Source organism: Citrus sinensis, chromosome 9 (assembly GCF_022201045.2).
Source record: "Citrus sinensis cultivar Valencia sweet orange chromosome 9, DVS_A1.0, whole genome shotgun sequence".
NCBI classification, from domain to species: domain Eukaryota; kingdom Viridiplantae; phylum Streptophyta; class Magnoliopsida; order Sapindales; family Rutaceae; genus Citrus; species Citrus sinensis.
The window spans coordinates 7495146-7521056 of NC_068564.1; the positions used below are offsets into that span (position 1 = coordinate 7495146).

Below are 25911 nucleotides of genomic sequence, written 5' to 3' on the forward strand. Positions count from 1 at the left end.
TACACTATTCCCTTATAAAATGATACTTCATGTCAGTATGTTTTGTTTCTTTTGGTTCCTTAGATTGAGCTACTGCACCACCATTATCACAAAATAATTTAAGGGGTGCAGTACTAGATTATGAAATTTGGCAAATGGATGTCAAGACTGCCTTTCTTAACAGGCATCTTGAAGAAAACATCTACATGCAGCAACCAGATGGATTTATACAAAAAAGGCCAAGAACACATGGTATGTAAGTTGCAGAGATCCATTTATGGATTGAAACAAGCATCCCGGTCATGGAACATCAGATTTGATCAAGCGATTAAATCACTTGGATTCATTCAGAACATTGATGAACCATGTGTGTACAAGAAAATTCAGGGAAAATTTGTAGCCTTTCTAGTTCTTTGTGTAGACAATATTCTCCTGATTGGAAACGATATAGGAGTATTGACTATAATAAAGATCGGGTTAGCAAAATAATTTGATATGAAAGACCTGGAAGAGATAAGTTATATTCTTGGTATCAAGTTACTACGAGACCGGAATAATAAAACTTCAGCCTTGTCTCAAGCGGTCTATATCGATAAGATATTGGCTAGATTTAGCATGGAAAATTCCAAGACTGGTTTATTACCATTCAGACATGGAATTACATTCTCTAAGGATCAATCACCTAAAACATCTGAAGAGATAAAGAGAATGAGACGAGTTCCCTATGCAGAAGCTGTGGGAAGTCTCATGTATGTCATGCTTTGCACTAGGCCAGACATCTATTTTGCGGTAGGGATGGTTAGCAGATATAAATCTAATCCTGGACCTCAATACTGGACTATAGTCAAGCATATTATAAAGTATCTGAAAAGAACTAAAAATTATATGCTTGTGTATTCTGGTGATGAACTTATTCTAGTGGGTTATACTAATTCTGATTTTTTGTCAGATAAGGATTTTAGAAAATCAACTTCCGGCTATGTGTTTACATTAGGAAGTGGAGCTATTAGTTGGATGAGTGTGAAACAATCTTGTATCACAGACTCCACAACTGAAGCTGAATATGTGGCTACATCTGAAGCTGCAAAAGAAGCTATATAGGCTCCGCAAGATATTTGAATAAAATATCTCATTTATTTTATTAATCAGAAAAATTGTTTATTACAATTAAATAAACACATATGCTTTTAAAGAGCATAATTTCCCAACACCAACAAGCTCTTCTAGCCCTGAAAGCTCATATATCTTATGATCACACCAATCTTTTTGCCCGAAATTGGACCTCCAGTACCTCTGTTTGTATCTGGATTGGCATCACTTGTGATGTCAACAGCCATAGAGTCATAGGATTAAATATTTCTAGCTTCAATCTACAAGGCACCATCACTCCTCAACTCGGAAACCTTTCTTCACTTCAAACACTTGATCTTAGTCATAATAAGCTTTCGGGTAACATTCCCTCTTCTATCTTCAACATGCATACACTAAAGTTACTTGATTTCAGTGATAACCAGCTCTTTGGTTCTTTGTCTTCCTTCATCTTCAACATGTCTTCCATGACAACAATCGATTTGTCGATTAACAGACTTTCTGGTGAACTTCCAGCCAATATTTGCAAGTATCATCTTTATTTAAAAGAACTTTTTTTTGGATAAAAACATGTTTCATGGTAGAATTCCATCCACTTTATCAAAGTGCAAACAGCTGGAAGAGTTAAATTTGGGTTTCAATAATTTGTCGGGAGCCATACTAAAAGAAATCGGCAACTTGACTAAACTTAAAGAGATTATCTCAACGATAACAAACTCCACGGTATGTTTACTGTGTATACATTATATGTTCTATTGTATTACTCATTAATTATCTTTCTTAGATACTTTTGTGTAGAAAATATTTTGTGAGAGAGATTTATTTGCATCTATGTTTATTTTGCAGGTGAGATACCACGAGAAATCGGTAATCTTCCATATCTTGCACGTTTGGCGCTTGCTACTAACAACCTCGTTGGTGTTGTGCCGGTTACAATCTTCAACATGTCAGCATTGAAAGAAATTTCTCTTCTAAATAACTCTCTGTCGGGAAGTCTTCCATCAAGAATAGACCTTTCACTTCCTAATGTTGAGACTCTTAACTTAGGGATTAATAGCTTTTCTGGAACCATTCCTAGTTCCATCACCAATTCTTCTAAGCTCTCAGATCTGGAGTTGGGGGAAAATTTATTTTCTGGGTTTATTCCGAACACAATTGGTAATTTAAGAAATCTTGAGTTTGTCAATATCGCTGACAATTACTTGACATCTTCAACTCCAGAATTGAGCTTTCTTTCATCTTTGACAAATTGCAAGAAATTAAAAGTCTTGATCGTAACAGGCAATCCACTTGACGGCATCCTTCCAAAATCCATAGGTAATTTTTCGCTCTCTTTGGAAACAATTCTCATGGCCAATTGCAGTATTAGCGGCAACATTCCTCAAGTAGTTGGTAATTTAAGTAACTTGTTGGTCTTAGAATTAGGAGGCAATAATTTGACAGGACCAATTCCAGTTACATTCAGCCAACTGCAAACACTCCAAGCTTTCGATCTTACAAGGAATAAGCTGGCAGGACCAATCACAGACGAGCTTTGCCATCTAGCTAGGCTGCATAGCTTGGTCTTACAGGGTAATAAGTTTTCAGGATCTATCCCTTCATGTTTAGGTAATCTCACTTCTGTAAGGGTTCTTTACTTAGGGTTGAATATATTTACCTCAGTCTTGTCCTCAACTATTTGGAACCTAAAAGACATCTTGTTCATTGACGTTTCATCAATTTTTTTGGACGGTCCTCTTTCTTTAGACATAGGAAATTTGAAAGTTGTAATAGGTCTAGATTTTTCAAGAAATAATTTATCAAGTGATATCCCAATCACCATTGGTGGTTTAAAAAATCTACAACAGATGCTCTTAGAATATAATAGATTGGAAGGCTCAATCCCTGAATCATTTGGTGACTAGTCAAGTCTGGAGGTTTTGGATTTGTCAAAAAATAAAATTTCTGGGGCTATTCCTGCATCCTTACATAAACTTTTATATCTTAAACATTTAAATCTTTCCTTTAACAAACTAGAAGGAGAGATTCCAAGAGGAGGACCTTTTGCAAACCTCACAGCTAAGTCATTCATGGGAAATGAGTTATTGTGTGGTTTGCCAGATTTGCAAGTCTCACCATGCAAACCTAACAAGCCTAATACACATAAAAAATCAAGGAAAATGCTTTTGTTAGTGATTGTTCTGCCATTGAGTACTGCTCTAATTGTTGTAGTCACTCTTACTCTCAAGTGGAAATTGATCAAATGTTGGAAAAGTAGAACAGGACCGTCCAATGATGGTATCAATTCACCACAAGCAATAAGAAGGTTTTCATACCATGAACTTTTGCGAGCAACTGATAGATTTAGCGAAAACAACCTAATTGGCATAGGAAGTTTTGCTCTGTTTATGTAGCAAGACTTCAAGATGGGATGGAGGTTGCGGTAAAAGTTTTTCACCAACAATATGAAAGAGCATTGAAGAGTTTTGAGGATGAATGTGAAGTGAGGAAAAGAATTCGCCATCGAAACCTTGTCAAAATCATCAGTAGTTGTTCGAATGATGATTTCAAAGCATTAATTCTGGAATAAATGCCCAATGGGAGCTTGGAGAATTGCTTGTATTCTAGCACTTGCACGTTGGATATTTTTCAAAGGTTAAATATAATGATAGACGTTTGCATTAGCATTGGAATATCTCCATTTCGGTCATTCGATTCCTATAATTCACTGTAACTTGAAGCCTAGTAATGTATTGTTGGATGAAGATATGGTTGCTCATATAAGTGATTTTGGCATTGCAAAGCTCTTAAGTGGTGAAGATCAATTATCGAAACAAACCCAAACCCTTGCTACAATAGGCTATATGGCACCGGGTTTGTTTGAAATCACTACTTATCCGTTATTTTCTATCATTTCAAACCTTCCAAATTATTGGTTTTTTCATGATCTTCTTTTCAAAATATTATTTATTGTTTTCTAATTCTATAATTAATTTGATTCCTAGAGTATGGCACAAAAGGAAGAGTATCTACAAGAGGTGATGTTTGTAGCTTTGGGATCATGTTAATGGAAATTGTTTGGGGGATATACTTCGACAAGGCCAGCCATGATGAGCAGATATCGGGTATCAGGATTCCGTGAACAGGATTACTTTGCAGAAGCCTGGTAGCAGGTGAATACGAACATGAATACTCTGCTCATTCACGAATGTACCCTCCACGGGGCCACAGCGGGAGCCGGCCTCCTACTAGGAGTATAAGGCCTGTCCTGCTAGAAGTGGAGGTAAGGAGACCCGGTCAATGACGGTTGGCGAGACGTGCACTCCTGTCCGAGAATCAAAGTACGAAGTCCATCCAGCCACGACTACGATAATGGAGCATCCACTTCCGAGAGTTGGGGAGGTGATGGACGTGGATCGTGGGAAGGCTCGAATTCAAGGGAAGCCTATAAAAAGGTAACCAACAAAGGTAAAAGGGTTAGACTTTTGGAAATTAGAGCGGAGAAAGAGAGTTTTCTACTGAGAGATTAGAAAAGAGCCATAAGATTAGTGGTCGTTTTTCCCAAAAAGGCAAAGCCTACATTTTTGACTTGAGCATCGGAGGGTTTACGCTGGGAAAACACCCGGTGTGCTTTGACCTGTCTCTGTGTACGCAGGAGTTCGCGGAGAGGAAGTCTTACGAGGAGAGATCTTGGTCGTAGACGAGTTGGTTGAGGAGAGATCCTGGTCGTGGATGAGCAGAAAACTAGAATCTCGCATCAACATTTTGGCGCCGTCTGTAAGGAGCTGAGCAAAAAGCTTCTGTTAATAGAGAGAAGAAGAGGAAAGAAAGTGAGGAAACAATGGATGTAAGAGGAGGCAGTGCACAATGAGGCGACTTGAGGCTTAACGAGTCCGTGACGTTGAGAGAGATAGCCAACGAAGCACGGGAAAAAGCAATGTATAAGCGGATGGAACGGATGGAGAAACAAATGGAGACCCTGACAACTATTCTACACGAGCTGAGAAGTGAACGAAGGGGAGTTCAAGAGGAGGGGGTGAGAAGTGGCGGAGTGACACCAGGGCACGACAATATGGTGAGAGGTTGGACCACCAGAAGATTTGGTGGTGAGGGGGGTAACTCATCTCTACGGGGAGAAAGCCACAGAGGAGAAGATCAATCCCCGGGAAGGCATATCTTTGATAACGATGACGGGGTGGCGAATGCTGAGGAAAGAGAACTCCGGCAACACCTGCATGATGTTGAGCAGGAGCGAGATCAGGTTTCAGCACGTGACCCTGGTCGTGCTGTACAACTGGAAGAAGAAGTGCGCAGATTAGCACAGATAATAGATGACATGCAAGGACGGAGCAGAGCACCTGGTTGGAGGATAATGCTGGACGAAGAATCCCCGCTCTCGGCAGAAATCATGAGGGCAGTCATTCCGAGGAATTTTTGCCTCCCAGATCTCAGATACTCGGGGCGAACCGATCCGTTGGTGCACATAGAGTGCTTTAACGACATAACTGGGGTGTAAGAATTATCCCAAGCTCAAAGATGCAGGGTGTTCCCGCTGTCTCTAGAGGGACGAGCATGTGAGTGGTACCGGAAACTTCCTCGAGGGAGCGTTAAATCCTTCGAGCAGATGTGCTAGGAATTTACAGAACAGTTTTGTGGGGCAATGGCGCCTGAAGATGATATTATGGAGCTGACGAGCATGAAGCATGGAGAAGAGGAAACCCTTCGGGAATTCATCAAAAGGTTCCATCGTGCTGTCTTTGATTTAGGAGCTTTCAACCATCCTCAAGCATTAAGGGAATTGAAAGAAGGGGTAAAGATAGGACGACTGTGGTATAATTTGAGGAACCCTGCTATTCAAACATATTCAGCTACTTACGAGCAGGCCAATAGGGACATAGAGATTGAAGAGGAAAAGGCAGCACAGATTAAGACAGATCAGCTGGAAGGGTTGAGGAGGAAAGAGAAGAGAACTCTATCAGGAAATGGGCCAATTAAGAGGAAGGACCTTCATGCCTCAGACAGTGGTGCAAGGGGCCGGGTCACCTCTTACCAGCCTCATCAGAGGCCACCCCAATATCAGCGCAGCAGGGTGCAACCTCCTCGTTCACCAGCCAGAGACTTATGGAGAAGGCCTGACCCGACATATGGTTATCCTCATCCACACCCACAGGGTGGTAGAAAAAGCAAACCATAAGCACCGTTACCCCCTCCAGTTCAGAACGACACCAACAGGGAAAGGGCGACACACATTATCGAACAAAGCCAAGATTATGATCGGTATACTTCCTTAAAGATGCCACTGGACGAGGTGTATGAGGCCATAAAAGAACGGTGATTACTGTACCTCCTTACCCCAATAACAAAGCTACCCAGCAGAAGAGATAGGGGACGTTATTGCAAGTTCCATGGCACCCACGGTCATACCACAACTGAATGCAGAGATCTCAAGACTTAAGTTGAAGATTTGGTGAGAAATCGATACCTGGACGAGTTTGTGGATGAGACCTTCCCGATAGTGGTCTCGCCATGTGAAGGGGAGCAGAGTGATAGGAACATGAGCCACAAGCAGCCTATGGTAAGAGTAATTGCTGGGGGCCCAACATTGGCCGGAGATTCCAACAGATTAAAGAAGAATTACGCTAGGTATGCCATGACTAGCAAAGAAGTGTTCTTCAACACCCCAGCAGCCAAGTGAGCAAGAATTAGGCAAGTTCCGATCATGTGGACATATTATGACGAAGATAGGATCCTATATCCACATGAGGATGCCTTAGTCATTAAGGCTACTGCTGCTAGTAAGAAGTTTGACCGGATTCTGGTAGATTCTGGTAGCTCGGTCGATATTATGTTCAAGTCAACTCTGGAGGAGATGGGAATAGCAGACCTGAGGTTAGAACATACTAATACCTCTTTGAAGGGATTTGGAGGAGGAAAGCTGGTTCCTCTAGGCATGGTCGAACTGCCCATCACAATTGGCAGCTCCCTGACAGAAAAGATCATGATCCTGGATTTTGTGGTTGTCGATGAAGAGGGTCCTTACCAGATAATTTTAGGCCGCCCCTTTCTGAGGATGAACAAAGCGGTATTTTCCAACAATTATCTAGCTCTCAAGTATCGGGTGAATGGAGTGGTCATGGTGGTACGAGGAGACCAAAGAATTGCCCGAAGCTGTTACTCCACAGCAACAAGGGAAGCAATGCAGATTACGTCACTTGATACTCGAGTGAGAGCCAAGAATGGCAGACAAGAGCCTGTGAAGGAGCTGGAAATAGTAAGCTTGGAACAAGATAATTCAGGAAAAACAATCCGAATTGAGCCGAGGCTTAAAGAAGAGCAGAAGCAAGAGCTGGTGTATTGCCTGCGAGCTCACGCAGATGTGTTTGCTTGGACACATGAAGACATGCCGGGAATCGACCATGAGGTCGCTTGCCATAGGTTGGCAATAAGGAAGGGTGCTCGGACGGTAAGGTAAAAAAGAATGTGCTTCAACCAGGAGAGATATGAGGTTATAAATGACGAGGTGGAGAAGCTCTTGAAGGCATGGTTCATCCATGAAGTTAATTATCCTGAGTGGATATCGAATGTGGTGTTAGTGAAGAAGGCCAACGATAAATGGAGGATGTGTGTAGATTTCACAGACCTCAATTAGGCGTGCCCGAAAGATAGCTTTCCTCTACCCAAGATCGACCAGCTGGTTGACTCAACAGCCAGGCATGACCTGTTTAGCTTCATGGATGCATTTTCGGGATATAACTAAATCCCAATGTTCGAGCAGCATGAGGAGAGCACGACATTTATCACTAATCAAGGTTTGTTATATTACAGGATAATGCCGTTCGGTCTTAAAAATGCGGGTGCCACATACCAGAGGTTGGTGAATAAAATCTTTAAGCCGTTGATTGGGAAAACAATGGAGGTGTATGTGGACGACATGATAACTAAATCAAAAAACCCGAAAGAACATGTCGAGCACCTCGAGGAGACATTTGGACTGTTGAGGAAGTACCAGATGAAGCTCAATCCGGAGAAGTGTGCCTTTGGGGTCGAGTCAGGCAAATTCCTCGGGTTTATGGTGAGTCATCGGGGAATTGAGGCGAATCTCGAGAAAATCCAGGCGATCGTGCAGATGAGATCTCTTTGTAACCTGAAGGAGATACAGAGCCTTACGGGGAGGTTGGTGGCTTTGAGTTGGTTCATATCCAAGGCAATAGATAAGTGCCAGGCATTTTTTCAAGTGATAAGGAGGGGAAAGAAAACAGAATCGACCCCTAAATGCGAAGAAGCCTTCCAGAATTTGAAGCAATATTTACAGCAAGCCCCTTTGTTGTCCACACCGCGGGAGGGGGACGTGCTGTTCCTATATCGGATCATGCCACGAGTTCTGTTCTAGTGAGGGAAGAAAAAGGGATTCAATATCCGATATATTACACAAGCAAGGCCCTGCTCGATGCCGAGACCAGATATCCACCGTTAGAGAAATGGGCACTTGCTCTTGTAGTTGCTGCTCGGAAGCTGAGGCTATACTTTCAAGCATTGCTCGTCTCGGTAATAACAAACCAACCGTTACGACAGACTCTCCACAAGCCGGATGCTTCTGGTCGGCTAGTGAAATGGGCTATAGAGTTGAGCGAGTTCGACATAAGTTATAAACCCCGAGCAGCAATAAAGGCCCAGGCAATGGCCGATTTCGTGGCAGAATTCGTAGAGCCCGAAGTAGGTTTCGACCAGCCGGATGCTGCTACAGCCAACAACGAAGATCGGGTATGGCAGGTGTCGGTGGATAGATCCTCAGAGGAGCAGGGGTTTGGTGCAGGGATTGTTTTGGAAGGCCCAAAAGGGGAGGAGATCTCTTATGCCGTAAGATTGAAATTCACAGCCACAAATAATCAGGCAGAATATGAAGCTCTAATAGCGGGCTTGGAATTGGTTAAGGCAGTGAAAGCGGATAGAGTGAAAATCCGAACTGATTCCCAACTAGTTGCAAATCATGTCAGTGAAAGGTTTCAGCCGAGAGATGGGAAAATGGAACAGTACTTGAAGAAAGTCAAGCAGATGATTAGGAAATTTGAGGCGGTTAAGGTGATACAAATCCCAAGGAAGGAGAATAGTCGAGCAGATATTCTGGCCAGGATGGCAGCGATAGCAGATTCGAAAATGCCTAAGTCAGTCTCTTTGGAAGTGAAGTCCAGCCTTAGCATCGAGCATAATTTGGAGGTGCTGCGGATAGAACATAAATGCTCGTGGAATCTCGTACATCAGGGATGGGGTATTACCACCAGATAAGTTACGAGCTCGGAAGATCAGAGCCCAGGCGTCGAGTTACACAATGATTGATAGGGTATTATATCGGCGGGGATATACCCTACCGTTCCTTCGGTGTTTGGATGAGGATGACACAGATTACGTACTGAGAGAAGTACATGAAGGAATTTACGGAAACCATTCTGGCACAAGGTCCCTTGTCCACAAAGCTCTAAGGCAGGGATATTTTTGGCCGATGATGCACCAGGATGCGCAGGAGAAAACCAGGAGTTGCGTAAGTTGCCAAAGTTTTACAAATTTCTCTACCCAACCACCAGAGAAGCTCATTTCCATGGCCTCGCCATGGCTATTTGCTCAATGGGGAATCGATTTGATTGGGTCGTTGCCAAAGGGATGAGGGGCTGCAACACATGTAATAGTAGCGATAGACTATTTCACGAAGTGGATAGAGGTGGAAGCCCTCAGCAGGATCACAGAGAAAAAGACGACTGACTTTGTATGGAGAAACCTGGTCTGTCGGTACAGGATCCCTTACGCCCTGATAGCAGACAATAGCAGGCAGTTTGACAACTATAATTTCAGGGACTTCTACCAGAACCTCGGGATAGAGTTGAAGTATTGCTCGCCTGCTCACCCTCAGTCTAACAGACAAGTAGAAGCAGCCAACAAGATAATCAAGAGGCTTTTGAAAACCAGGCTTGGAGCAAAAAATGGTGCATAGGTTGATGAGCTACCAGGTGTATTATGGGCGTACATGACAACCTACAAAATAGCAACCGGTGAAACTCCGTTTGCCTTGGCCTTCGGACATGAAGCTGTTATACCGGTCAAGATAGGGACGACCACGCACCGGACAGATCACTTCGATGAGCAGGAAAACAATGACCAGATGTGCTTGAATCTGGATTTACTGACCGAAAAGAGGGAGCAAGCATCGAAGCGATCAGCCTTCTACCAGCAGAGGGTTGCTCGGTATTACAACCAGAAGGTGTGTATACGATAGTTCAAGGTCGGCGATTGGGTACTAAGGCGGGTGAATCAGAACACGAAAGACTCAACACAAGGAGTACTTGGACTAAACTGGGAGGGGCCATATAGGGTCAAGCAGGTAGCTGGACCCGGAGCATATAAGCTTGTTTGCGCGGATGGCCACGAGGTGAAACGCCCCTGGAACGCAGCACATCTCAGGAAATACTTCCAGTAAGACTCGTTCCTGCTTTAAAGTTATTTCTGTTCGCTCTTATTGTTATTCGTTTTATGTTAAATCAATCTCGTGTAAGCCGAATTCAGTAATCAATAAAACGATGAGGAATTTCAGTCAGTTGTAATGTTATAAAACTCCTAAGGCATGCAAAAGCTCACTAAGTCTCAAAGCCTATTTTATGCCGAGACCAGAAGCCAAGCATGCCAGGATCTGCTCGACCAAGTGAAGGCGAGCAGACCCTCAAGTGTTATAAAAACTCATAAGGCATGCAATGGCTCACTAAGTCTCAAAGCCTGTCTTATGGCGAGACCAGAACTCAAGCGTGCCGGGATTTGCTCGACCAAACGAAGGCGAGCAGACCCTCAAGTGTTATAAAAACTTCTAAGGCATGCAAAGACTAAGTCTCAAAGCCTGTCTTATGGCGAGACCATAAGCCAAGCGTGTCAGGATCTGCTCGACCAAGTGAAGGCGAGCAGACCCTCAAGTGTTATAAAAACTTCTAAGGCATGCAAAGGCTAAGTCTCAAAACATGTTTTATGGCGAGACCAGAAGCCAAGCGTGCCAGGATATGTTCGACTAAGCGAAGATGAGCAAACCCTAAAGTGTTATAAAAACTTCTAAGACATGCAAAGGCTAAGTCTCAAAGCCTGTTTTATGGCGAGACTAGAAGCCAAGCGTGCCAGGATCTGCTCGCCCAAGCGTAGGCGAGCAGACCCTCAAGTGTTATAAAAACTCCTAAGGCATGCAAAGGCTCACTAAGTCTCAAAGTCTGTCTTATGACGAGACCAGAAGCCAAGCGTGCCGAGATTTGCTCGACCAAGCGAAGGCGAGCAGACCCTCAAGTGTTATAAAAACTTCTAAGGCATGCAAAGACTAAGTCTCAAAGCCTGTCTTATGGCGAGACCAGAAGCCAAGCGTGTCAGGATCTGCTCGACCAAGCGAAGGCGAGCAGACCCTCAAGTGTTATAAAAACTTCTAAGGCATGCAAAGGCTAAGTCTTAAAACCTGTTTTATGGCGAGACCAGAAGCCAAGCGTGCTAGGATTTGCTCAACCAAGCGAAGGCGAGCAGATTCTTAAACGTAAGGCAACGAGAAGCCGAACGTTTTGGCACCTGTTCGACCACAATATAGGCGAAAAAAAATAAATTAATTTGCTAAGAGCTCGAGGCGAAAAATGCAAATAAGAACATTCTTATTAATCTGCCAATAATTATGAAAAGCTGCTAGTCTTAACATACAAGCAACCACAACACAAGATACATTCAAGAGGACGGCTGGTCAGTAAGCTGGGCCGCCTCTATTGGCTACTCCATCTTAGGAGCAGGGGGGGTTTCACCAGTTGCCCCTGGGGGGGTACTCGCCTCGGCAACATCAGCAAGGATTGCACGAGGAGGAGAGGTTCTCTCCTCAGTGGCATTTGGCTCCAACTCTTCGACATCCTCTTTGGCTGCCTCCTCGTCCATATATTGAGCAACACTAGCAGCAAGCTCGTCCATCTTCAGATCAGGATGCTGCTTCCCAAGGACGGCCATGATGCAGCGATAAGAATGTCGACCCTGGTCATATTGGTTGTCAGCTTCCTTCTCTAGGTTCTCGACCTGAACCTGGTGGGAATCCTTGAGAAATTCGAGCTGAGCCTCGTAAGTAGCCTTTTGCCTCTACAGATCCTCCTTGACCTTAGTCAGCTCTTCCTCGAGAGTGATTGCCTTTGCCTGAGCGAGAGATTCTCACTCTATCAACTTCAGATTCTCGGGGTTGAGATCTCCGGCTTTCTTCTCGGCAGCGTTAGCTTTGGTTTTGGCCGATTGAATGTCCTCTCTCATCTTTCGGTCATAGCAACGGACCTTCGCCTTATAGTAAGTGGCCATGCAGCCGAGATGAAAAGCACTATACTGCATAGCCCCTACCAGCTCGCCTAGAGTGCTGCCGTCAAAGTCCTCAAAGTCCTTCTTGCTCACGAGCATAGAAAACTCACTGATATAGGGGACCAGATGCTCTGCTCGATTGTCAGGCAGACGAGATTTCGACCCAGCTGGTAGAGAATGAGAAGTGGGGTCAGGGGCTGTTCCACTAGTTTCGCGGGCTTTGGTAGGAGGAGGTGGTAGAGTCCTCAAGGGGGGGACCTGCTCCGCGATGTTCACCCATTTCGCAGTATGAGCATCCTTATTTTGGTCCCGCTTAGCAGCATGAGGTCGAGGACGCTTCTGGTTCAGAGCCCCGATCACAATATCTTCCATTGTAAGGTCTGTGGACTCCAAACGAGATTCGAACAAGTTGTAAGTAGACATCAACTCTCAGCTTGAGCAGAAATTGGCTAGCACAGCCTCGACCCGCTTGAGCGACTCAGGTTTAAGCTGGTAGTGCACACCCCAAGAACCTGCAATACGAGCAGATATTGAGTTAGAGATAAATCAACATAATGAGAACAACTAGGGATACAAGACATCTAAGGTGAGCAGGCAACTTGGGACACAAAATGAGGTGGGATGCGATAGTTTTTCCCGTCAATCTGTGCAACTTGACCCCAGGGACCCCCAGCAAAAAATTTTTTTTTCTTCCAATTCCCACCACTACCTTGGAAGATCAGTTATGGGTTTCCTGGTCTTGGTACTTGACATGAAGTAATACCAGCCGGCGTCTTTGGGGCTGCTCTTCAGCTGGTACATGTGCTTTACCTCATCAACTGTGGGCTCACAATGGCAGCATCTGTCCCACAATATGAACAGACTAGAAAGTACCCTCCACCTGTTGGGGTTCAGTTGACCAGGAGCTAAGTTCAACTCACTAAGTATTCGAGCAAAATAAGGTTGTAAGGGGCACCTCATCCCGAACTTAAAACTTTCCAGAAACAGAGTAACGTATCCCCTAGGAGGCTGGCTGGGAGTATCTTTCTTTCTGGGATCCTAAGGGGTATATCATCAGGAATGTCATACCTAGACCGGAGGTCATCAAGGTCGTCTACTGTGGTCATGTATGTAATGAAATCAATAGCATAATGCTCCGATAGAGCCCTACCTCCTATTTTGCTCTTCCTATTTGGTCGCGATGTTCCTGGGGAGGACATTTCACCAGAATCTTCTCCCTGGTCCTCACTCAAGGTGTATTCCGAACCAGAAGATCCCTCATCGCCGCTATTGCTAGTTGAGGAGGTTACTTGGGGAGACATCCTCCTAGCACTAGTCCCGACACTAGATCTAATGGGTTTTAAGGGGATCCCGGGGTCAAAGGCAGGATCAGCGAGCAGACTAGGCAAGAAGTCTAACTCGTCGTCATCAATCTCAATTATCTTTTCTTTATCTTTTGACGTTTCCTAAACTATGACCAGAGCAATATCACCAAACACTACCCAAGAAAAGCAAAGAGAAAATAAATTTTCTATAACTATCCAAGACCGAGGAAATAGAAATAATACTTGCAATTGTGGCCCAGTCGAATAGAGACAAGGACGGTAGCTTTTGCGCCGAGGGAGAGGAATGACTCAGTTGCCGGAAAGGTAGAATAGGGATAAAAGATGAGTTCCCTAATGAGGAACAAACTCTTAGGTTGTCAGCATTAAACGGCACGAATTCCAAGGGTTTCATAGCCATCGATTTGAAATTCAAATGAAGGGATAGATTTCTGCCACATCACCTCGCCCGCAATTAAATCCGACACAACTCCCCAAAGCCTCTTCCTATCCTGCACGAGCCAGAACTGTTGAATTTCTACTACTGGTCCACTACGTTACCTAACACCAGAAACTGGGGGACCGGTGTTTGGGGGATATACTTCGACAAGGCCAGCCATGATGAGCATATATCGGGTATCAGGATTCCGCGAACAGGTATACTCTGCAGAAGCCTGGTAGCAGGTGAATATGAACAGGAATACTCTGCTCGTTCACGAATGTACCCTCCATGGGGCCACAACGGGAGCCGGCCTCCTATTAGGAGTATAAGACCTTTCCTGCTAGAAGTGGAGGTGGGGAGACCCGGTCAATGACGGTTGGCGAGACGTGCACTCCTACCCGAGAATCAAGGCACGAAGTCCATCCAGCCACGACTACGATAATGGAGCATCCACTTCCGAGAGTTGGGGAGGTGATGGACGTGGATCGTGGGAAGGCCCGAATTCAAGGGAAGCCTATAAAATGGTAACCAACGAAGGTAAAATGGTTAGACTTTTGGAAATTAGAACAGAGAAAGAGAGTTTTCTACTGAGAGATTAGAAAAAAGCCATAAGATTAGTGGCCGTTTTTTCCAAAAAGGCAAAACCTACATTTCTGACTTGAGTGTCGGAGGGTTTATGCCGAGAAAACACCCGGCGTGCTTTGACCTGTCTCTGTGTACGCAGGAGTTCGCGGAGAGGAAGTCTTACGAGGAGAGATCCTGATCGTAGACGAGTTGGTTGAGGAGAGATCCTGGCAGTGGACGAGCAGAAAACCAGAATCTCGCATCAACAGAAATGTTTACAAAAAAAAAACCGATAGATGAAATTTTTATTGGAGAATTGAGCTTAAACCGTTGGATTAATGACTTGTCACCAGTTTCAGTCATGGAAGTTATTGATACAAATTTGCTACGTGGAGAAGAAAGATTTTTTGCTGCAAAGGAACAAATTTTATGAAAAAGAATTGAATATGGAGGCAAAGAACAAAGAAAAATTTCTTAGGATTTGAGACGTGTTTGCACACTTTCCTTTAAGCTTTTATTTGCCCTCACCAATCTTGGTTTGCTATAGAGTTTTAATGATAAAATACCCCCAAGATATATCAAATCCTGAATACAATCTCTAGCAAATAAGATTGTATTTCCAGAACATATATGAAATCTGCAAAATCTGATTTTTTAATCTAATTGTATGTCTCTCTTTTAATAAAAAAGGATGTTTATTTGAAAGAATACAACCATTAGAAATGATACTTCTTCAAAAACACTCTTTTGGTTTGAATTTGCATCGAATGACAATTGAAATTTCCAAGCTTGCTAACCGTTTTTCCAGTTGATGCAAAAACACGCTCTCTAGAAATAAACGGTTAGCCATTTTCTCAATAACGGTGAGCCGTTTTATTCCAAAATGTCAAATAAGTTGCTATCTGTAAATAAACGGTTAGCCATTTTCTCCAAACGGTTAGCCGTTTTCTCTAGAATAGAAAACATGCTCTCTGGAAATAAACAGTTAGCCGTTTTCTCCAAACGGTTAGTCGTTTTATCCAAACGGTGAGCCGTTTTATCCAAACGGTTAGCCGTTTTCTCTAGAACAGAAAATATGCTCTCTGGAATGAAACGGTTAGCCGTTTTCTCCATAAATGGCAAATCGTTTTCTTCCAGAATATCAAACCAAAGATTGAAAAATGTTACAATCTCTCTTACAATCCCCCACTAGATTGTAATATTTTTCAGATTTATTAATGATAAATTTATACATACAAAAAGGTATCTTTTGATTTTAACCTTTAATTAGTGAGTGTATTTCAAAGCATTTACAAGACAATAGTGTGCTAAGCATTAAACTTTGTCTCTTAAGTAAATACTGGAGATACATCACATATAGGCTATCCCATATTTCAAAGTTGTGTTCCAATATTTAGCACTATTCCTGCCTTGTGCTCTATCTTGGATTCATGAACATTTACAAGATTAAACCATGATCTTGTTAGAAACGACACCATTTCGTACGTTCACTTAGGTGAAGTTTCAAATCATGTCTTTAGCTACTATAAGACTTGAACTTCATTAAGAGTAAATACTCAACCTCAACCTCGTAGCTATTTGCACCGAATATCTCGAATGAGATTATTTATTACTCGGTGCCAAACCATTCACATAACAACAACTTGTTATTACCCATTTAACTATGGAGTAGCGGTACAACTACTGCATAGTTGGGTTACCGTCGTTGGTGACTTTATTATTTAAAGGTTTCAATCACATTCCAAAAGATGTATCCTTAACTAAGTCTCTTGTAAGACCTTTTGTTAAAGGATCAACTAAGTTCTTATTAGTCCTAACATAAACAATATTAATAACACCATCTGCTATTAATTGTTTCACATATTCATGTCTCAAGCTAATATGTCTAGACTTTCCATTATACACTTTATTATAAGCTCTAGACAATGTAGCTTCACTATCGCAGTACAAAGAAATAGATGGCATCGGTTGTGGCCACAACATTATATCAAACAACAAATTTCTCAGCCATTCTGCTTCCTTGCCTGCAGCTGCAAGTGCTATAAACTCACTTTTCATTGTTGAATGAGTTATGCACGTTTGTTTCTTTGAAGCCCAAGAAACCGCTCCTCCAGCAATTGTAAAAATCCAACCAGAAGTGGATTTATTATCTCTTGTATTGGTTACCCAACTAGCATATGAATATCCTTCCAGTACTTCAGGATAATCATTTTAAAACAAACCCAAATTAATGGTCTTTTTAAGATAACCAAGTATCCTACCAATTGCTTTCCAGTGTTCAACACTAGGGTTACTCGTGAATCTTTACATTTTGCAAACTGCAAATGCTATATCAGGCCTCGTACAATGCATAACATACATCAAGCTACCAATAGCACTAGCATATTCTAGTTGTGCTACTACTCGGCCTGAATTATCTAGTAATTTAATACTAGAATCATATGGGGTATTAGCTTCTTTAAATTTCAAATAATTGAATTTAAGAAGCACTTTCTCTATATAATGAGATTGACACAACGAGTAACCCCCACTATGTTTCTTCACTTTGACACTAAGACAGTATCTACTTCACCAAGACCTTTCATCTTAAATTGTGAAGTTAAATACTTCTTTGTATCATTTACTCCTTGCATATTTATTCCAAAGATAAGCAAGTCATCAACATACAAGCATATAATTACACCAAAATCATTCGTAAATTTAAAACATATACATTTATCAGCATTATTATGCTAAAAACCATGAGATAAAATTACCGAATCAAACTTCTCATGCCATTGTTTTGGTGCTTACTTTAAACCATAAAGTGATTTGACTAACTTGCATACCTTTTTCTCATTTCCTGGCAAAACAAATCCCTCAGGTTGTTCCATATAGATTTCTTCATTAAGATCACCATTAAGAAAAGTGGTTTTAACATCCATTTGATGCACATACAAATTGTTCAATGAAGCAATTGCAAATAGCACTATTATAGAAGTTAACCTTGCTACCAGAGCATATGTATTGAAATAATCAATACCATTTCTTTGCTTAAACCCTTTAGCTACTAATCTAGCCTTAAAAGTTTGCAAAGAACCATCACTATTGTACTTTCTTCTAAATACCCATTTGCTGCTAATTGGTTTAGATCCTGGAGGAAGATCAACCAAGACCCATGTTTGATTCGACATAATCGAATCCATTTCATCATTTACCGCCTCTCTCCAAAAAGAAGCGTCTCTAGAAGACATAGCTTCGCTAAATGTCTTTGGATCTTTTTCAATATTTAACAACAATGGTACTTTGTTAAGTACATTCTTTCTATCCCCTTCAACCAAGAAGAGTAGTGCTTGTGATGAAATAAAATCCGAAGCTAAACTCTTTTCTTTCTTTTCACGTTGACTCCTCCTTAGTTCGAAAGATGTCATAGACTCTTTCCTTTTATTATTGTTAGTGGAGGTAACAAGAGTATTAACACATGGTTGATCAATAATTGATTCTAATTCAATATTAGAATCATGTTGAAATTTATTCTCAATAAATCCAACATCTCTAGATTCCACAATCACATTAGAATCTAAATCTAACAACCTATAAGCCTTGGAATTTTCAGCATATCCTACGAAAACACTCTTTATACCTCTAGCACTTAACTTTGATGATTTAGGATCATGTATTTTATAAAAAGCTAAACAACCCCAGACCCTTAAATACATCAAGTTTGGTTTTCTTCCTTTCCAAATTTCATACGGAGATATATGTGTTTTCAAAGATGTAATTCTGTTATGAATATGACATGCAGTGAGTAATGCTTCCCCCCACAAATTATTTGGTAGTTTTGCATTAAGGATTATGGAATTTATCATATCCGTGAAGATCTTATTCTTTCTTTTAGCCAAACCATTTTGTTGAGGAGTAAGTGGAGCTGATCTTTGGTGAATAATTCCAAATTCTTCACAATAATTATTAAATTCAATTGAGAAATATTCACCACCTCTATCACTACGAACCATTTTGATTTTCTTATCGTTTTGGTTCTCAACTTCAGCTTTGAAAATTTTAAATTTATCAAAAGCTTCATTTTTTGTTCTAAGTAAATACACATAAGTGTATCTAGTACAATCATCAATAAAAGTGATAAAGTACCTCTTACCTCCTCTTGTTAAAATGCCATTATACTCACAAATATCGGTATGTATTAAATCCAATATTTGAGTATTTCATTCGGCTTTAGGAAAAAGTTTATTAGTTAATTTAGCTTGGATGCAGATTTTACATTTATGACCTTTAACATCATTGCAATTAATCAAACCATGCTTAGACATGTATTTCAAAGATCTAAAATTCAAATGTGCTAATCTAGCATGCCAAACATCACAAGACTCAACAATATAAGCTAAGGTGATATTATTATTATTAATGCTGAGTTTGTACATTCCATCACAAGAAGACCCTTTCCCAACAAATAATCCATTCTTTGAGATAATATGAGTATTACCCTCAAGCACAATCTTAAGCCCATGCTTACACATACAACTAGCAGAAATAAGATTCTTCCTAACGGAAGGTACATGAAAGACATTATACAATGTGACTTTCTTTCCAAAAGTGAAGTTAATCTCAACTACTCCTTTCCCTGCTACTATGGCTACATTATTGTTCCCCATGAGAACCATTTGTCCTTCTGTTTCTTCTTTGTATGATAAGAAAAATTTCTTATCATTACAAACATTAATTGTTGCACCCGAATCGAGCCACCAATCATAGGACTTAATTTCAGCCATATTGGTTTCGATAATCATGCCAATTTGTATTTCAGAAACCATAGCACAAATCTCTTCAGATTTGTTTTCAATAACATTAGCTTTATGGGTATTCACTTCTTCATTTTTCTTCTTGAATCTGCAATCACTTTGTCGATGGCCTTTCTTACCACAAAAGAAACAATTTCCAGAAAACTTTTGTGTGTTGGACTTCTTGAATTTCTTGACTTTAAAATTCTTTGAGAATTTATTAGCTTCAACAACATTAACTTTAGAATCATGCTTATCCTTGGATTCGCGAGACCTAGTCTCTTCTTCAATTACCAAGTGTTTTTGTAATTCTTCTAAAGTTATGTTCTCTTTACTATGAAGGAGTTTCTTTCTATAATCATTCCAACTTTGAGGCAATTTAGCAAGAATAGCCCCAACTTGAAATGATTCAGAAATTTCAACTACTCTCGAAGCTTAGCAACAATAATTTGTAACTCATGTATTTGATCAAGAATGGATTTTGTGTCTACCATAATAAATTCAAAATATTTAAAGACAAGGAATTTGTCAGTACCTTCTTTCTCCGTTTTGTATTTGTACTCAAGAGCATTCCAAATTTCCACTGGAGAAGTCATAGAATTGTAGAGATCATATAACCTGTCAGAAAGTGTATTGAGTATGTGACCCCGGCACATCAATTCATCATCTTCACGACGTTTCCTTGCAGCCTTAACAACTTCGGTATCATCTTCTCTTGGTTCTAGAAGTGGTTCCAATTTCGGATCAAGAACATATGCCACTTTAAGAACAGTAAGTAGAAAGAACAATTTTCCCTTCCAACGAGTGAAATTAGTTCCATCAAAACGATCGAGATGGACACTAGGATTAAGAAATGACGTCAAACTCTTCTCAGCCTCCATTTGCATCTAAATAAAACCTTAAAGATTGAAAAAGAATTTTCGAATATGGAGGCAAAGAACAAAGAAAAATTTCTTAGGATTTGAGACGTGTTTGCACACTTTCCTTTAAGGTTTTATTTGCCCTCACCAATCTTGGTTTGCTATAGAGTTTTAATGGCAAAGTACCCCCAAGATATATCAAATCCTGAATACAATCTCTAGCAAATAAGATTGTATTTCCAGAACATATATGAAATTTGCAAAATCTGATTTTTTTAATCTAATTGTATGTCTCTCTTTTAATAAAGAAGATGTTTATTTGAAAGAATACAACCATTAGAAATGTTACTTCTTCAAAAACACTCTTTTGGTTTGAATTTGCATCGAATGACAATTGAAATTTCCAAGCTTGCTAACCGTTTTTCCAGTTGACACAAAAACACATTCTCTAGAAATAAACGGTTAGCCGTTTTCTCAATAACGGTGAGCCGTTTTATTCCAGAATGTCAAATAAGTTGCTCTCTGTAAATAAACGGTTAGCCATTTTCTCCAAACGGTTAGCCGTTTTCTCTAGAACAGAAAACATGCTCTCTGGAAATAAACAGTTGGCCGTTTTCTCCAAACAGTTAATCGTTTTATCCAAACGGTGAACCGTTTTCTCCAAACGGTTAACCGTTTTCTCTAGAACAGAAAATATGCTCTCTGGAATGAAACGATTAGCCGTTTTCTCCATAACCGGCAAACCATTTTCTTCCAGAATATCAAACCAAAGATTGAAAAATGTTACAATCTCTCTTACATTTTATTATCTGTCTTGAATTTGGCTACAAAATGTACAATAGAATCTCCCGAGAAGAGGATCAACGCAAGAGAAATAGTAAGCGGACTGTTGAAAATTAGAGACACGTTGGTCAAAAGTGTTGGAATGGTGAGAGTGCATGGTTAAAATATTTAAACCTACTTTCTTTTCTTTCCGTTGACAATAAATTTTAATTTTCTTTGTAATAAATGTGCTCTTCAATGGTCGAGTATAAGAATATAATTTAATTTCCTTTAATATCATGTCAAAAAAACTATAGCATCCATTCCAATGCTTGCATATTTATTTCCAACGCCGAGTCCGATATATTATATGAGTGACTCATATCTGATGATATTACAATGTTATGCAACAAAAATTTCTTTGCTTCTAGTAGTAAAAACGCCCTTGTAAGTTTTGCTCTTTGTTGACATGCATAGCAACTGGAATGGTACACTTGAACTTTATGTCACATATATACTTAATTTATCGCTATATGAATAGTTTTGGTGAACTTAATGATTATTCATTAGTAATGTCTTAGCTAGGTTATAAAACCTGTCAGTAAATGAAAGATAAATATAAAGTAGATAAGTTGAGATATTTCTGTACTGTAAACGTTATATTAAGGCCTAAATTTTATTTATTTATTAATTTTCTAATGAAACAATAATAGTTCAGAGCAGCAGATGATGATTATTCAAGACACTACAACAAAAATATTAGAATGTGATGCAAAACTTAACAAATTACAGTTACTTATAAATTTATATATATAGTCAAATGTCACGCCAAGTTTATTATTATATCTCTGGGAGTGCTAATTAGTTCAACATGTGAAATTTTGTAAGGTGGTAAAAGAATAATTCTTGAGTTAGAAATAATTAGTTATCAAGAAATAATGTTACAAATTTTAAAATAACTATTATTGATCATGGTGATAATTAAATTATGTTGTTGAAAGTGGTTTATGTTACGTTTCAAGATATGGAGTATGCATTTATTAAATTTTATTGTTAAATAGACGTGTAACGATCATTATGGATGGAGACTTAAAATTTTCACACATTTCCTTTAATTTTTTTTTTAAATTTTCCTATTGATACATTTTCGATTAAGAGACATAGGAACCCCCAAAAAAAAAAGAGACAACAATTAGGGATGGCAAATAGCGGGCCTGGGCCGGTCTTTTTCAAGCCCAGGTCCAGGCCCACCGTCAGTTAAGCGTGCGGGCTTGGACCGGGCCGGACTTAAGCTTTATTTATTTATTTTAAAATTTTTAAATTATTGTAAATTTGAAATAAATTAATGATCAACAAGTTATTACAATCATAGATAAATTAAAGAAAATGAAAATTTCAAATTAAAATAATAAATAAAGCAAATAAAAGCTCATAACTTTAATTTTTTTTAATACTGAATTTGCTAATTCAAATGCTCTCTTAATTAATTGACACAAAAGAGAGAATTTAGTATCATAATTTTAGCTTTTTTGAATCATAATTGATTTATAAGTTAAGAATTTAAGTTTTTTTAAAAAAATTACTTTTCAATTTTAATTATATTATTCTAATTTATAAAATTATTTTTTAAAAAAAGTAGTGGGCTTGGACTTTATTCAAGCTTTTTTTCTTGGGCCCTTGTCCAGTCCCTCATGTGTGAGGGTCGGGCCTAAGCCTGTGGGTTGGGCTTGGGCCAGCCCTGGCTTTTTTGCCACCCCTAACAACAACAAATTAGCAAGTGCAAATCTAATGAGCTCTATACTTCTATTACGGTGTCAATGATAAAATTCTATTGCGGGGTTAGCGATATATTAGGGTTAATTAATGGTTGATGGATTAAGATTTATGAAATAATAAGGTTATAATAGAAAATTTAACAATATCATATTTTTTTTCTTTTACAAAAAACTTGTTATTAATAAAACAAATCATGAAATAAATTACCTATAAAGTATAAAATTAATCCCAAATGAGGTCTTAAATGCCACTTTTGCTACGTTAACGTATATGGTGTATATTCAATTCTAATAGTTTTTTTTTTAAATTTAAAATTTAACATATTTTTTATGATTATCAAATTTAACATTTTTCTAAATATTCCTAACACGAGATTTTGTTGGTTGTAAACACTCGTACTTTCGGCCTGACTTTAACATTTAAAAATAACTAAAGATGACAATTAAAATGTGAATGTGAGCTTTATGCTTTAGACTTGATGATAAAGATCACAGGAAAAGTATGTAGGGACATTTAATTGAATTATTGGAACTTTCCTTATTATTATTATTATTATTCCATTTCAATCAACCGGAAAAGTATGTGGTGACATTTATGGTGTATTTGAGATTGAGGTGCTGTAATTTTTAAGCTGCAGCTGATATGTAAAAAAAGATGTAAGTATGAAACAAAAGTTAATAATATATAGTAATTATAAATTTTAAATAATAATTTTAACAAAATTATTAAAAATATAATAGATTCTCCATTATATAAGTGAAAAATCATATCAACATAACTTTCAAGTTACAACAATTAGTGTTTACCAAACACTTTACTGATGTAGCTTTTAAGCTATAGCCATTCAACCTCAATCTCAAACATAACCTTAGTTGAATTATTGAAACTTTTCGTATTACTATTATTATTCTATTTCAATCAACGGTTATAAGGTTATTCAGAGGGTGAGTGATGGTCAAGCAAGTTCTGCTTGTGACAACGAAAGGTTTTGATACTAAACTGATGCAACATGTGTTTAATGTTCTAATATTTCATTGATTTTTTAGAATACTTGAATAAAGTAACAATCTAAATTCATGTTAATTCAAAAGAATATTGTGAACCTAGGGGATTAAGACTCATTGATTTTGCAGAATGTTGAGAATTAATTAAATTCAAAAACTCAAACAGAGCATTGGAAACTATAAATATTAGTGAATTAAGATCCAGAGTTTATTCCAAGAAACAAATTAATAACAGATAATTAGAGTCTACTTGTAAAAGTTACAAAAGATACCTAGTCTTAATTTAATTAGAAAACCTATTTTAATATGACTCATAGCTAAATTAGGAATACGACTTAAATAAGTTATGTTTGAACAACGAAACTCTAAATAAGCAATCAAATTAAACCAAAATACAAATTAATTAAAATATTCTTAAAATATTACAAATTTCAATCTAATTAGGATTTCTTCATTTTCTTGCTATGTATCAATATTCCATCAGTTTTTTTTTTAATTCAAATTTTAACATTTTTTTTATGATTAACAAATTTAAACATTTTTTTCCAGTATTCCCAACACCAAATTTTGTTGGTGGTAAACGATCGCACTTGCGACCTGACTTAAACATTTTAAAATAACTAAAGATGATAATTAGGATGTGACTGTGAGCTTAATTTATGCTTTAAGACTTGATAACTAAGATCGATAGAAAAAGTATGTAGGGACATTTAATTGAATTATTGAAACTTTTCTTATTATTATTCCATTTCAATCAACGGATATACGTTTATTCAATGTATTTCTCCATTTGTGTTTTCAGGCTTATCTGTCAGAAGCATTTTATAAGTTTGCCGAATTGGAAGCAAGACATGCATGCCGAAGAAGAAGTTTGATTTACTCTAAAGATCAGGTTTATTTAAGTGAGTGTTAATCTACCTTTTTGCATCATAACTCAATATTTCGCGTTTTGTTGTCCTGCTTCTGCATACGGCTCTGTCCAAAATTGCTTTATCATCCAGCATTTGTCTATATGCCCTTTGGAAAAATGTAGTCGTGCGGTAGTATCTTTTATTGATTGTGAATTGTGATGGCGCCTGAAGAGTGACTTGTTTGTGGTTATTTGACCTTTTATATATTTTCAATTTTATCTTTCTTGAAAAAAAAAAAAAAGGGATGCATGGATGGTAAAAGATTGATAAACTATAGGAAAACATAGTTTCTAAATAATGAAAATAATATTGATAAGTCTAAATAAACAAAACTAGATTTTTTGGTCATTTATACTATCCTTAAATATTACAAATTTACTAAAATAGACAAGTCTAAAGTATTGTTTTATAACAAAATTCTTCTAGTCTCAATAAATAAAGAAAACAAAGCAAATAGCATCTAAATCTGATATCTAAAATAAAAATAAAATTTTAAAAGTAATAGGAAAAATAGCAAAATAATTGAAAACTGAAAAATTATTAAGAAAGAAATGGAATTTTCAGGTCAACCATAAGACTTAATTCTTGGTTTGTTCTTCTTGTTGCAAGCTTCAAGTAAGTATATTTTACGTTTAAAATGGACAACTATTACTTGAATTATGATCCCCAAAGAGTACCCTACTCATCATATACAATCATCATATATCAGTATATGTAAAGTATTTGTATTCCAAATTAGAAGGAATGAAAATTTGTTTTCTATTTATCATTAAGCTTTCAGATTATGTGTTTGCGGGAAAAATTATCAGGCCAATGAATTTGGTGGCCTTTATTAGTTATTCGTTAAAAATGTATTACTTTGAAACATTTATTAGTGAATGATACACATATGTCATAGTAGTTGAGATGCGAATTATGTATTTCAATTTTACAAGGTTTTTCTTTTTGTGAAATAAATTTAAAAATTAAAATGTGGATGCTAGTGGTAAAGCTAAAATCCAAAATCAGGTTTTAAACGGTAATTTTGAAATGTTGATACATTAAAGTCTAGAGTGTATATTCAAATTCAATTTTTTTTTAAATTTTACTCCCAATAATTACAGAAAAATTCGAACACTCCAGCTTATAGATAAGATGA

The 25911-nt window shown here is 38.5% G+C and overlaps 2 protein-coding genes across 2 annotated transcripts; both read left to right on the forward strand.

Annotated features, from left to right (window-relative positions):
• The first annotated feature begins 1638 nt into the window (after positions 1–1638).
• On the forward strand, positions 1639–4189 carry LOC107178553 (LRR receptor-like serine/threonine-protein kinase FLS2). The gene is made up of 6 exons (XM_052433938.1): positions 1639–1804; positions 1915–2676; positions 3085–3345; positions 3462–3550; positions 3789–3921; positions 4053–4189. The coding sequence occupies exons 1-6, from the start codon at positions 1639–1641 to the stop codon at positions 4187–4189; spliced, it is 1548 nt and encodes a 515-aa protein (XP_052289898.1).
• Positions 4190–9373: 5184 nt separating this feature from the next.
• Positions 9374–10312, forward strand: LOC127899813 (uncharacterized). Its single transcript, XM_052433939.1, has 2 exons — positions 9374–9583; positions 10031–10312. The coding sequence occupies exons 1-2, from the start codon at positions 9374–9376 to the stop codon at positions 10310–10312; spliced, it is 492 nt and encodes a 163-aa protein (XP_052289899.1).
• The last annotated feature ends 15599 nt before the right edge of the window (positions 10313–25911 follow it).

Bases quoted from the DNA above. Each gene is read 5' to 3' on its own strand.
- LOC107178553 (XM_052433938.1), top strand. From the start codon at position 1,639: ATGTTTCATGGTAGAATTCCATCCACTTTATCAAAGTGCAAACAGCTG. The intron at 3,346-3,461 runs GTATCAATTCAC...CTGTTTATGTAG, and splicing joins AACAGGACCGTCCAATGATG to CAAGACTTCAAGATGGGATG. The intron at 3,922-4,052 runs GTTTGTTTGAAA...TTTGATTCCTAG, and splicing joins AATAGGCTATATGGCACCGG to AGTATGGCACAAAAGGAAGA.
- LOC127899813 (XM_052433939.1), top strand. From the start codon at position 9,374: ATGATTGATAGGGTATTATATCGGCGGGGATATACCCTACCGTTCCTT. The intron at 9,584-10,030 runs GTAAGTTGCCAA...AATGGTGCATAG, and splicing joins AGGAGAAAACCAGGAGTTGC to GTTGATGAGCTACCAGGTGT.